Source organism: Salvelinus alpinus, chromosome 20 (assembly GCF_045679555.1).
Source record: "Salvelinus alpinus chromosome 20, SLU_Salpinus.1, whole genome shotgun sequence".
NCBI lineage: Eukaryota > Metazoa > Chordata > Actinopteri > Salmoniformes > Salmonidae > Salvelinus > Salvelinus alpinus.
In genome coordinates, this window is record NC_092105.1 from 5,080,039 (window position 1) to 5,094,710 (window position 14,672).

Below are 14,672 nucleotides of genomic sequence, written 5' to 3' on the forward strand. Positions count from 1 at the left end.
CTGCTTTTAAGAACCTGCTGCGTCTGTGTAGAGGAGGAGGAGGAGGAGGTGGAGGGAAGATGAAGAGGAAGAGGAGGAAGAGGCAGAGGAGGAGGAGGAGGCGAAGGAGGAAGGAAGATGAAGATGAGGAGGAGAAGGAGGAGGCAGAAGAGGAGGAAATGGAGGAGGAAGATGAGGATGAGGAAGATGAGGGGGGAGAAGGAGGAGGAAATGGAGGAGGAGGAAGATGAGGAAATAGAGAAGGAGGAGTGGGAGGAGGAGGACACACATGAAGATAATGGTTATACGGTCATTATGTTACAGTAAACAACATATTTTTTGTCACATGACATTTGATGTCCTTTATGTACCGTACATACTCCTGTCTGATTTGAACATACCTTTGGATCATCGGTAAGTGGATCTGAAAAACAAGAGAGAGAGCAATATAAGGAAGTTTTTAGCAAGGCAGATGGAGTTCAGGAAATGACTCATGTAATGTATTCATTATTCATTGGTATTAAATGACTAAGGGCCTTCCTGTGTGCAGACAGACATACCCCTTTTCACACATATCGTGCCAAACCAAGATGTACTGAGCTAGCCTTGTGAGGCTAGCCCACCATCGTTTACACGAACTGTGTTGAAAAGGACTGCCCTGATATATAATCCTGGCAGCTCGTGAGATTAGGATGGTCCAACGAGGTGAAAAGGGTAACTGTGTGCTGTAGTATGTGGGCACAGCACTTCACAGGTCATTTTGTATACCAACCTGGTCTCAGAGCATTTTGTATGATTCTGTATGTAAATCCGAAGGCACTCCATTTGTTATGATAGTGTAACGACCCCGGGTTTATAAGCGCGGAAATCGACTCTGCCGCACGAGCGTGCTTTTGCGGCACAGTCGATAGCGCGCCGGACCTCGGGCTAGAAGGTTGAGGGTTCGAAAACCTGCTTCCTGCTGTTTCATTACATTGGTGTCAGAAGTGATCGGACCTTGCATCCACGACAGTGCGTGTGCTTGGCCGGTGAGCGCGTTCCTGTAAGACGTAGAGTCGCAAGCTAGCGCGGGGACGCTCTCTTTGAAAGGAGGTAGTAGTGTAACGACCCCGGGTTTATAAGCGCGGAAATCGACTCTGCCGCACAAGCATGCTTTTGCGGCACAGTCGATAGCGCGCCGGACCTCGGGCTAGAAGGTCGAGGGTTCGAGACCTGCTCCTTTGCTGTTTCATTACAATATGTTACGTTTTTGTATGATTACATAAGACAGATGGTTACTTGAGGTTGGTCGGGGTGGATGGGTAACGTGAACGTCTAACAACCCAACAGTTGCGAGTTTGAATCTCATCACTTACAACTTTAGCATTTTAGCTAATTAGCAACTTTAAACTACTTACTATTTTTTTTAGCTGCTTTGCAACTACTTAGCATGTTAGCAAACCCTTCCCCTAACCTTAAGCCTTTTAGATAACCCTTCCCTTAACCTTAACCTTAACCATAACCCTTTAACCTAACTCCTAAACTTAATCGTAAACTTAACCCTAACTCCTAACCCTAACCCCTAGCCTAGCTAACGTTCGCAAGCTAGTAAACGTTAGCCACTTAGCTAGAAGTCGTAGCATAGCAAACATTTTTGCAAATTTATAACATATTGTACATTTACCAAATTCGTAACATATTATACATTTTGCAAATTCATTACATATAATATGATTTGTAATTAGTAACATATCATACGAAATGTGTGATGGACATCCACAAATGAATACATACCAAATTAAACGTAACATATCATACGAAATGTGGAGTGACTTACACACAGAACAATACAAAAATGCTCTGAGACCAGGTTGCTGTAAATTCAATGAAAAGGAGAGACTGGGAGGCGAAGAAATGAAGTTATCTGTATGATTTATTTGATGACTACAATGTGTTGTAAGTAGTACCTATGTTGTCGTGGTCCTCAGCCTGCATCAGCTGCAGCACCACAGCCAGTCTGTAGAGCTGCTGAGGGGTCACCTCTCTAGGGTCAACACCGTACCTCTCCAGGGTCTCCACCATACGCTGTAGGATAGACTCTACACAGACAGGAGACTATGTCAGTGTTGGGGAGTAGTGAATTACATGTAGTTCAACTAGTAATTTAGTTACATTTTGTTGTCGCTTGGGTGGTAGATGAACTAAATTTAAATCTTGGCAGTGTTTTCAGTAGTTAATTACGTTTTACTGTGTAGCGGTGTAGCTAACTACTGGAACTACACACTACTGTTTTACTGTGTAGCGGTGTAGCTAACTACTGGAACTACACACTACTGTTTTACCATGTAGCGGTGTAGCTAACTACAGGAATTACACACTACTGTTTTACCATGTAGCGGTGTAGCTAACTACTTGAACTACACACTACTGTTTTACCATGTAGCGGTGTAGCTAACTACTGGAACTACACACTACTGTTTTACCATGTAGCGGTGTAGCTAACTACTTGAACTACACACTACTGTTTTACCATGTAGCGGTGTAGCTAACTACTGGACCTACACACTACTGTTTTACCATGTAGCGGTGTAGCTAACTACTGGAACTACACACTACTGTTTTACCATGTAGCGGTGTAGCTAACTACTGGAACTACACACTACTGTTTTACCATGTAGCGGTGTAGCTAACTACTGGAACTACACACTACTTATTTAGCAAAAAGAAGATAAAATATGGGTAAAGTAGAAAACCATTATCTTTCTTTTTTTGGCATCAAACCGGCCTAATTTTCACTTGAATCTTAGCTTTGTGTTTAATAGACTAAATTACACATTCTGTTAAGATCTGATTCCAGAGGGATTTGTTCTTGCAATTTGTAGTCTTGGATATTTCAGATTTGGATATGATCATTTTTCACAAAGTAGTTTGTAGGATATAGTGGAACTACTTTTTTCCAAGTAACTTTAGTTTAGTAAACTATATTTTTTCTAACGGGTAGCTTTAGTATAGCTTATCTTCTTCCAGTGGGAAGTAATCGGTAGCTTGGTAAACTATATTTTCAGAGTAGCTTCCCCAACACTGATCAGTATGAGCTAACATAGACATATAGACTGTAGCTGGTTTCCTCTGCTAGATGGAGTCTATAGAGACATGCGTCCACCAGGGGACGGATTTATAACATTTGAATACATACTAAATATACCCCAAAACATGCGTGCGCTAGTTTTCATTTAAAAGTTGGCATTTATAAAAAACTGAACATTGAAGTGAGAACGTGCTGAGCTCTCCGCAAACTTTATACCAAGTATATGCAAAGTTTTCTAGTGGTTGAGGTGAGAGAGGCATGGAACTGGTTCTGTACCACGTACTCTCACTACTGGTGTACCGCTCGGTTCTAGGCCCTCTCCTCTCCTCTCCTCTCCTCTCCTCTCCTCTCCTCTCCTCTCCTCTCCTCTCCTCTCCTCTCCTCTCCTCTCCTCTCCTCTCCTCTCCTCTCCTCTCACTGCTATGAGGATGGACCTATCCTCTCCTCTCCTCTTCTCTCTATACACCAAGTCACTCAGCTCTGTCATATCCTCACATGGTCTCTCCTATCACTGCTATGAGGATGGACCTCTCCTCTTCTCTCTATAGACCAAGTCACTCAGCTCAGTCATATCCTCATATGGTCTCTCCTATCATTGCTATGCGTATGACACTCAACTACTTTTCTCCTTCCACACTTCTGACACCCAGATGGCGACACGCAAATCTGTGTGACTGGCAGATATCTCAACTTGGATGTGGGTCCACCACTTCAAGCCCAACCTCGAGAAGACGGAGCTGCTCTTCCTCCCAGGGAAGGCCTGCCTGCTCAAAGACCTCTCTTTCACAGTTCACAACTCTACGGTGTCCCCCTCCTAGAGTGCAAACAACCTTGACATGACCCTGGACAACACCGTTGTCGTTCTCTGCAAATATAAAAGTAGTGACTCACTCCTGTAGGTTCATGCTCTACAACATCCGTAGAGTACTACCCTGCCTCACACAGGAAGCGGCGCGAGTCCTAATCCAGGCATTTGAACTCTCCCGTCTGGACTACTGCAACTCTCTGTTGGCTGGGCTCCCTGCGTGTGCCATCAAACCCCTGCAACTTATCCAGAACGCTGCAGCGCAGTTCCACTAACTGACCATCCAGCCCAGTGGTGGACTAACATTAAGACAGCAGTTCCACTAACTCACCATCCAGCCCAGTGGTGGAGTTACATTAAGACAGCAGTTCCACTAACTCATCATCCAGCCCAGTGGTGGACTAACATTAAGACAGCAGATCCACTAACTCACCATCCAGCCCAGTGGTGGACTAACATTAAGACAGCAGATCCACTAACTCACCATCCAGCCCAGTGGTGGACTAACATTAAGACAGCAGTTCCACTAACTCACCATCCAGCCCAGTGGTGGACTAACATTAAGACAGCAGTTCCACTAACTCACCATCCAGCCCAGTGGTGGACTAACATTAAGACAGCAGTTCCACTAACTCACCATCCAGGCCAGTGGTGGACTAACATTAAGACAGCAGTTCCACTAACTCACCATCCAGCCCAGTGGTGGAGTTACATTAAGACAGCAGTTCCACTAACTCACCATCCAGCCCAGTGGTGGACTAACATTAAGACAGCAGATCCACTAACTCACCATCCAGCCCAGTGGTGGACTAACATTAAGACAGCAGTTCCACTAACTCACCATCCAGCCCAGTGGTGGACTAACATTAAGACAGCAGATCCACTAACTCACCATCCAGCCCAGTGGTGGACTAACATTAAGACAGCAGTTCCACTAACTCACCATCCAGCCCAGTGGTGGACTAACATTAAGACAGCAGTTCCACTAACTCACCATCCAGCCCAGTGGTGGAGTTACATTAAGACAGCAGTTCCACTAACTCACCATCCAGCCCAGTGGTGGACTAACATTAAGACAGCAGATCCACTAACTCACCATCCAGCCCAGTGGTGGAGTCACAATAAGACAGCAGTTCCACTAACTCACCATCCAGCCCAGTGGTGGAGTTACATTAAGACAGCAGTTCCACTAACTCACCATCCAGCCCAGTGGTGGACTAACATTAAGACAGCAGTTCCACTAACTCACCATCCAGCCCAGTGGTGGAGTTACATTAAGACAGCAGTTCCACTAACTCACCATCCAGCCCAGTGGTGGAGTTACATTAAGACAGCAGTTCCACTAACTCACCATCCAGCCCAGTGGTGGACTAACATTAAGACAGCAGTTCCACTAACTCACCATCCAGCCCAGTGGTGGAGTCACATTAAGACAGCAGTTCCACTAACTCACCATCCAGCCCAGTGGTGGACTAACATTAAGACAGCAGTTCCACTAACTCACCATCCAGCCCAGTGGTGGACTAACATTAAGACAGCAGTTCCACTAACTCACCATCCAGCCCAGTGGTGGACTAACATTAAGACAGCAGTTCCACTAACTCACCATCCAGCCCAGTGGTGGAGTCACATTAAGACAGCTGTTCCACTAACTCACCATCCAGCCCAGTGGTGGACTAACATTAAGACAGCAGTTCCACTAACTCACCAACCAGCCCAGTGGTGGACTAACATTAAGACAGCAGTTCCACTAACTCACCATCCAGCCCAGTGGTGGACTAACATTAAGACAGCAGTTCCACTAACTCACCATCCAGCCCAGTGGTGGACTAACATTAAGACAGCAGTTCCATTAACTCACCATCCAGCCCAGTGGTGGACTAACATTAAGACAGCAGTTCCACTAACTCACCATCCAGCCCAGTGGTGGACTAACATTAAGACAGCAGATCCACTAACTCACCATCCAGCCCAGTGGTGGACTAACATTAAGACAGCAGATCCACTAACTCACCATCCAGCCCAGTGGTGGACTAACATTAAGACAGCAGATCCACTAACTCACCATCCAGCCCAGTGTTGGACTAACATTAAGACAGCAGTTCCACTAACTCACCATCCAGCCCAGTGGTGGACTAACATTAAGACAGCAGTTCCACTAACTCACCATCCAGCCCAGTGGTGGACTAACATTAAGACAGCAGTTCCACTAACTCACCATCCAGCCCAGTGGTGGACTAACATTAAGACAGCAGTTCCACTAACTCACCATCCAGCCCAGTGGTGGAGTTACATTAAGACAGCAGTTCCACTAACTCACCATCCAGCCCAGTGGTGGACTAACATTAAGACAGCAGTTCCACTAACTCACCATCCAGCCCAGTGGTGGACTAACATTAAGACAGCAGTTCCACTACCTCACCATCCAGCCCAGTGGTGGACTAACATTAAGACAGCAGTTCCACTAACTCACCATCCAGCCCAGTGGTGGAGTCACATTAAGACAGCAGTTCCACTAACTCACCATCCAGCCCAGTGGTGGACTAACATTAAGACAGCAGTTCCACTAACTCACCATCCAGCCCAGTGGTGGACTAACATTAAGACAGCAGTTCCACTAACTCACCATCCAGCCCAGTGGTGGACTAACATTAAGACAGCAGATCCACTAACTCACCATCCAGCCCAGTGGTGGAGTTACATTAAGACAGCAGTTCCACTAACTCACCATCCAGCCCAGTGGTGGACTAACATTAAGACAGCAGTTCCACTAACTCACCATCCAGCCCAGTGGTGGACTAACATTAAGACAGCAGTTCCACTAACTCACCATCCAGCCCAGTGGTGGAGTTACATTAAGACAGCAGATCCAGTAACTCACCATCCAGCCCAGTGGTGGACTAACATTAAGACAGCAGTTCCACTAACTCACCATCCAGCCCAGTGGTGGACTAACATTAAGACAGCAGTTCTACTAACTCACCATCCAGCCCAGTGGTGGACTAACATTAAGACAGCAGATCCACTAACTCACCATCCAGCCCAGTGGTGGACTAACATTAAGACAGCAGTTCCACTAACTCACCATCCAGCCCAGTGGTGGAGTTACATTAAGACAGCAGATCCACTAACTCACCATCCAGCCCAGTGGTGGAGTCACAATAAGACAGCAGTTCCACTAACTCACCATCCAGCCCAGTGGTGGACTAACATTAAGACAGCAGATCCACTAACTCACCATCCAGCCCAGTGGTGGAGTCACAATAAGACAGCAGATCCACTAACTCACCATCCAGCCCAGCGGTGGTTACATTAATTTGAGATTTTTGTTTCCAACCGCTGTGTCTTTGTGAGACGCAGAGTAGGTGAACGGATGATCTCAGCAGTTCCACTAACTCACCATCCAGCGTAGCCAGAGAGCTGTAGTCCCGCTGTGAAAGCTGCTGCTGTTGCTGCTGTTGTCTGGCTCTAGCCATAGCCAGCTCTGTCAGACTGTAGTCCTCTACATAGTCCAGAGGCAGCTCCGGTTCCTCGTAGTAGGGTGGGGCCGGCAGGGCTGCTGCCCCCCGGTGGCGGAACGAGGGCTGTGCAGGGGAAGAGGACAGATAGAGGGAGATGACGTCCTGCAGCAGTTGGCGGTCTCTCTCTCTCTGTTTGGCTTGTTGGTATCTAGAGGAGGGGCGGAGCCCTGCGTAGACTCCTCCTCCCTGGTGGAGGGAGCGCTCCACATCTTCCTGGTCTCTGTGCTGTAATACACAGAGAGATGGTTTACGGATGAGGACAAGTGTATGTGTGTTTGTGTGCGTACGTCCAGCCGTGCGTGTGTGCGTGAGTGAGTGATTTCATACATTAAACCTTTACTTGTAGCCAGGTAAGTCATTATGACTATAACTCCTGTTCCCTGATGGAGGGAATCAGAATCACCTTTATTCACCAAGTACATTTACACGTTCAGAATGTTACCTGGTGATATGGTGCTGCTAGCCCAAATAAATAAATAAATAAGTACAGACACAGCAAAACTGAACCTATAGGGGAGGGTCTGGGGGGCATCTATCCGCAGTGATGGCTCTGGTGCAGGACGTAGACCCCGCTCCACCTCTGGCTCACCCCACTTTGGTGGCGCCTCTGGTGCGGGGACCCTCGTTGCGGGCCCCGGACTGGGGACCCTCGTTGCGGGCCCCGGACAGGGGACCATCGTTGCGGGCCCCGGACTGGGGACCATCGTTGCGGGCCCCGGACTGGGGACCCTCGTTGCGGGCCCCGGACAGGGGACCATCGTTGCGGGCCCCGGACAGGGGACCCTCGTTGCGGGCCCCAGACTGGGGTCGCTGGATGCTCCGGATTGAAGGTTGTCGCTGGAGACTCCGGACTGGAGGCCTTCGCTGGAGGCTTCGTGCCATGGATCATCACTGGAGGCTTCGTGCCATTGATCATCACTGGAGGCTTCGTGCCATGGATCATCACTGGAGGCTTCGTGCCATGGATCATCACTGGAGGCTTCGTGCCATTGATCATCACTGGAGGCTTCGTGCCATGGATCATCACTGGAGGCTTCGTGCCATGGATCATCACTGGAGGCTTCGTGCCATGGATCATCACTGAAGGCTTCGTGCCATGGATCATCACTGGAGGCTTCGTGCCATGGATCATCACTGGAGGCTTCCTTCGTGGAGCCGGAACAGGTCTCAACGGACTGAGGAGATGTACTGGCAGCCTGGTGCGTGGAGCTGCCACTGGGCTTACCAGGCTGGGGAAACATACAGGAGGCCTGGTTCTGGGGGCAGGCACAGGATACACTGGGCCGTGGAGGCGCACTGGAGGTCTCGAGCGTAGCACAACCCGTCCTGGCTGGATGGTTATTTTTTCCCTGCAGATGCGGGACGCTGGCACAGGACGCACTGGGCTGTGGAGACGCACCGGAGACACAGTCCGCAGAGCCGGCGCAGGATATCCTGGGCCGTGGAGACGCACTGGAGGCCAGATGCACTGAGCCGACACCTTCCGTCCTGGCTGGATGCTCACTCTAGCCCGTCCAATGCGGGGAGCTGGAATGTAGCGCACCGGGCTATGAACGCGCACAGGAGACACCGTGAGCTCCACCGCATAACACGGCGCCTGACCAGTACGACGCTCCCTCCGGTAAGCACGGGGAGTTGGCTCAGGTCTCCAACCTGAGTCAGCCAATCTCCTCGCTGCCTCTCGTGCCTGCTCCGTTGCCGTGACTCCTGGTAGCGAAGTCGTTCCTCCCTCGCTACTTCAGCCTGTTTCCATGGCAGGGTATTGTCCCCTGCCATAACCTCCTCCCATGTCCAAGATGTCCTCCATTCTCTCTTCTCCCGGGCCCAGGATCCCTGCTCCTCCTGGCCACGCTGCTTGGTCCTTTGGTAGTGGGAAGTTATGTCACGGCCGTCGTCGGAAGGAGACCAAAGTGCAGAGTGGTGAGCGTACATTTCCTTTTATTATATAATGTCGCCAACAAATCAAGAAACAAAATAAACGACCGTGAAGCTTCAGAGGGCTATAGTGCCACTAACAAAGATAACTTCCCACAATGACAAAAGAGGAAAAGGCTGCCTAAATATGATTCCCAATAAGAGACAACGATAGACAGCTGTCCCTGATTGAGAACCATACCCGGCCAACACATAGAAATACAAAAACATAGAAATCAGAACATAGAATGCCCACCCCAAATCACACCATGACCAAACCAAAATAGAGACATAAAAAGGCTCTCTAAGGTCAGGGCGTGACAATAACAGAGTGATAAAAGGCAGATTATCTCCATGAACCAAGGTTGTTTGGGCCAACGGGGAGTAACAAGCATCAGTAACAAGCCGTTCCGACCCAAGTGTGGGCTGAATCAGTTCCACAGGGAGAAATGTGTAAAAGAGGGTCTATAGTGCGTGAGAGTATCCATTCCCAGTGGAGCACTCGGGTCAAAAACAGCCGACAGTGTTATGTAAACTGCCAACAGCTCCAGGTAGTTGATGTGCAGTGCGCTCTGCGACACTGTCCACAACCCCCGTATTGAGCTGCACTCGCACAATGCACCCCATCCTCGGGGGGGATGCATCTGTCGTGATCACCTTGCGGGATGTAACTTGACTCATAGGGGTCCCCAGGGACAACAGCAGCATGGGTCCGTCCACCGAGCTAGAGCCTGTAGACATGACGGGGGACACCTGAAGTAACCCTAACCCTAACCCTAACCCTAACCCAAGCTATATGCGGGGACAAGAACGCACAATTCTCGACTGACTCAAATCCCAGAAACAGAATGCGTTGAGATTGAGTTAAACCGCTCTTCTCTTGATTCCCTTTGAAACCTAGAGACGGAACACGGGAAACCAGCTTGGATGTGTGTAACACCACCTGCTCCCTCGACTCCGCTACCACCAGCCAAACGTCCAGGTAGTCCAATATCCTGTACCCCAGACACGGCATAGTTGTCAAATCCACCTCCACAACTTTGGTGAAAATGCGAGCCAAAAGGGAGGACCAGAAAATTGTAGTATTCGGCGCACGTGACAAATACACTTTGATTTGATCCTTGAAACTCACTTAGAGAGATATCCGGGATTGTAACATACTCTGTTTCACGGAAGCATGGCTAGCTGGGGACATGCTGTCGGAGTCCATACAGCCAACGGGATTTTCAGTGCATTGCGCCGACAGGAATAAGCATCTCTCTCCGGGTAAGAAGAAGGGCGTTTCATGATTAACGACTCATGGTGTATTTGTAACAATATACAGGAACTCAAGTCCTTTTGTTTACCTGACATAGAGTTCCTCACAATCAAATGTAGACCGTATTATCTCCCAAGAGAACTCTCCTCGGTTATCGTCACAGCCGTGTATATCCCCCAGCAAGCGGATACTAAGATGGCCATCAAGGAACTTCACTGGACTTTATGCAAAGTAGAAATCATATATCCTGAGGCTGCATTTATTGTAGCTGGGGATTTTGACAAAGCAAATTTTAGAACAAGGCTCCCTAAATTCTATCAGCATATCGATTGCTGTACACGAGCAATTAACACGCTCGACCATTGCTACTCTAACTTCCGCAATGCATACAAGGACCTCCCCCGCCCTCCTTTTTGGCAAATCTGACCATGACGCCATCTTGTTGCTCCCCTCTTATAGGCAGAAACTAAAACAGGAAGCGCCCGTGCTTAGGTTTATCCAACGCTGGTCTGACCAATCGGATTCCACGCTTCAAGATTGCTTCGATCATATGCCACACCTGTCAGGTGGATGGATTATCTTGGCAAAGGAGAAATGCTCACTAACAGGGATGTAAACAATTTTTTTTTACAAAATAATCATATTTTGGCCTATAGGAAAATTCTGGGATTTTTTAAATTTCAGCTCACGAAACAACACTTGACATGTTGCGTTTATATTTTTTGATCAGTATAGTTACCAAACTTTAACACACAACATGCAGAAGGATGCGCATGCCCTCCCTTAACTGGGACAGTTCAGTTGGAGTAAAGCCTGATACATTTTTTGTTCCAAATGTTTGTTCAAGAAATGTGTGAATTGTTCTGTTTAGGTCCAGGTGAAGAGCAGGAAGAATTGAAGGGAGGAATTCATGCCTCGAGTTTATCACCTGTAGAAGTGAGGTACGGTGTTCATTGGCCTTGTCAGGCGTGATTCTATTGTTCTTCAGTAGAGGGTGCTTGCGCGTAAACTCCCAATAGTTGTATTGTACAGAGTTTACTGAAAGGGAACAACTTATCTTTACAATATAACGTTTGTTGTGTGTCTGAGTGTCTGTGTTAACATGCATGGCTGTAGCCTACAGTACCTGTTGGTAGGTAAAGGGGTCCATGGGAGATGTCTGCATGCGGAGGGGGGACTGGAGATGGTCTACTATCAAGTAGTCCTGGTGGCTGTCAGCCTGACTGGCCCCTGACTTGGAGGAGCTGATGGGGTATCCTCCCTGACTGGAGGAGCTGCTGGGGTATCCTCTCTGATTGGAGGAGATGCTAGGGTATCCTCCCTGACTGGAGGAACTGCTGGGGTATCCTCCCTGACTGGCGGAGCTGCTGGGGTATCCTCCCTGACTGGAGGAGCTGCTGGGGTATCCTCTCTGATTGGAGGAGCTGCTGGGGTATCCTCCCTGACTGGAGGAGCTGCTGAGGTATCCTCCCTGACTGGAGGAGCTGCTGGGGTATCCTCCCTGACTGGAGGAGCTGCTGGGGTATCCTCCCTGACTGGAGGAGCTGCTGAGGTATCCTCCCTGACTGGAGGAGCTGCTGGGGTATCCTCCCTGACTGGAGGAGCTGCTGGGGTGTCCTCCCTGACTGGAGGAGCTGCTGGGGTATCCTCCCTGACTGGAGGAGCTGCTGGGGTATCCTCCCTGCTTGGAAGAGCTGCTGGGGTATCCTCCCTGCTTGGAAGAGCTGCTGGGGTATCCTCCCTGCTTGGAAGAGCTGCTGGGGTATCCTCCCTGACTGGAGGAACTGCTGGGGTATCCTCCCTGCTTGGAGGAGCTGCTGGGGTATCCTCTCTGATTGGAGGAGCTGCTGGGGTATCCTCTCTGCTTGGAAGAGCTGCTGGGGTATCCTCCCTGCTTGGAGGAGCTGCTGGGGTATCCTCTCTGATTGGAGGAACTGCTGGGGTATCCTCCCTGCTTGGATGAGCTGCTGGGGTGTCCTCTCTGATTGGAGGAGCTGTTAGGGTATCCTCCCTGATTGGAGTAGCTCTGCTTGGTTCTGGTAGGGAGTAAAAGCCAAGGGGGAGAGTTTAGCAGATCAGAGAGAGTCATTCAAGAGCTCAGAATAGGAGTGCTGATATATGATCAGCTTTGCTTTATAGGTCATAGTTAATCAAATGTTATACAGACATGGGGGACCTGTTCCTAGTCTGAGGCGCTTTTTTGAATATGGCCCCTGAGCATAGTGCTGCTTCCGTCTACTACACAGAGGCTATAAGACACACAAGATAATGTTGGATAGTCTAGAGAAAAGGCTCACAGGTCTAAATCCACGTACAGTTCCCATAAAGCATCTTTACATTCACAGCTACACAGATACAAGATACTACTGGATAGACCAGCCTAAAGGTCAACTTTACATTCACAGCTACACAGAGACAATAGTCTATAGACCAGCCTAAAGGTCATCTTTACATTCACAGCTACACAGAGACAATAGTCTATAGACCAGCCTAAAGGTCATCTTTACATTCACAGCTACACAGAGACAATAGTCTATAGACCAGCCTAAAGGTCATCTTTACATTCACAGCTACACAGAGACAATAGTCTATAGACCAGCCTAAAGGTCAACTTTACATTCACAGCTACACAGAGACAATAGTCTATAGACCAGCCTAAAGGTCAACTTTACATTCTCTCAAATCTATTCGTATCCTTACTGTGAAAAGGAGGAGGCCTTTAGGGACTGTGTGGTGTGAGGAACTCTGCTCAGCTCTTTGGCAACAACGTACTGGGTAATGTCATCCTGCCAGGACAGACCTACAATTGGACAATTGAGATAAAGAATATTTGCTTAGGTAATTCATATTTGTAGGAACATGTTGAATTGAATCAATGTTGTATTTGAACATGAGTCGATTTTTCAGCTAAAAAGTCATCGTAACACAGGGGGCTCTATTTTCTGGTGCTAAGGAGGCACAAGGGTCAAATGCACGTTAGTTCGCAATTTGGTCAAGTAATACTGGTGCACTGGCATTTTCCTGCCTTAACGCTAAGTTTGGCTATTCAACATAATTTCTCAGCCCTAACGCCAGGTTTAACAATTCAACATAATACACACATACACACTACACACATAATACACACATACACACTAATATTTGGATTATCTCCTGAAGTCTCACCACAGTTTATTACCACTTAGCTGACAGTTCCAGTCCCCCCAGATACGGGAAACCTGGAGGGCTCTCGCTGTCTTATCTTATCTCCATAGAGTTATAGCTGGGTCGGTTCAAACATAGGTTAATGATCCACAGAGTTATAGTTGGGTCGGTTCAAACATAGGTTAAGGAGTCTCTTTGCTTTCTTTCGGCACACATACATTCCTTTCTTCCCCAATGGTTATCATTTTTAATTACCCCTTGTCCATGCTACATAACCTCTAATCCCAATGGTTATCATTTTTAATTACCCCTTGTCCATGCTACATAACCTCTAATCCCAATGGTTATCATTTTTAATTACCCCTTGTCCATGCTACATAACCTCTAATCCTAATGGTTATCATTTTTAATTACCCCTTGTCCATGCTACATAACCTCTAATCCCAATGGTTATCATTTTTAATTACTCCTTGTCCATGCTACATAACCTCTAATCCTAATGGTTATCATTTTTAATTACCCCTTGTCCATGCTACATAACCTCTAATCCTAATGGTTATCATTTTTAATTACCCCTTGTCCATGCTACATAACCTCTAATCCTAATGGTTATCATTTTTAATTACCCCTTGTCCATGCTACATAACCTCTAATCCTAATGGTTAAGTTTCTGGGTAGAATTATTTTATCATTTATCTTAAACATTGATAAAATATTTTAACACTTCCTCTCTGGGGTTTTAGGCTGGGTATCTGTAAAGCACTTTGTGACATCTACTGATGTAAAAATGGCTTTATAAATAAAGGCTATTGTTTGAAAATAAATATTTTAGATTTTTTTACCTCATGCTTTTTCATTATTCACAATTCACATACCTGCATACCTCATTTCGTTTGTTGAAATAGGCTATCCATCCCCATTTTCAAAAAGCGCTCCTCATCCTATTACCAAAGACACGCTTCAAACTATTCAGTCCTCCTATAA

The 14,672-nt window shown here is 47.5% G+C and overlaps 1 protein-coding gene across 1 annotated transcript in view; it reads right to left on the reverse strand.

Annotated features, from left to right (window-relative positions):
* LOC139546223 (receptor-type tyrosine-protein phosphatase-like N) overlaps positions 1-14,672 on the reverse strand; it is a 150,201-nt gene that overhangs the window by 102,240 nt on the left and 33,289 nt on the right. The window contains exons 4-9 of the mRNA XM_071354351.1: positions 13,245-13,344; positions 11,671-12,580; positions 7,252-7,597; positions 1,926-2,057; positions 381-403; positions 1-23 (exon numbers count right to left, since the gene is read on the reverse strand). The exon at positions 1-23 is cut by the window's left edge and continues 276 nt beyond it. Coding sequence (XP_071210452.1) covers positions 1-23; positions 381-403; positions 1,926-2,057; positions 7,252-7,597; positions 11,671-12,580; positions 13,245-13,344 — 1,534 coding nt within the window. The remainder of the gene's footprint in view (positions 24-380; positions 404-1,925; positions 2,058-7,251; positions 7,598-11,670; positions 12,581-13,244; positions 13,345-14,672) is intronic.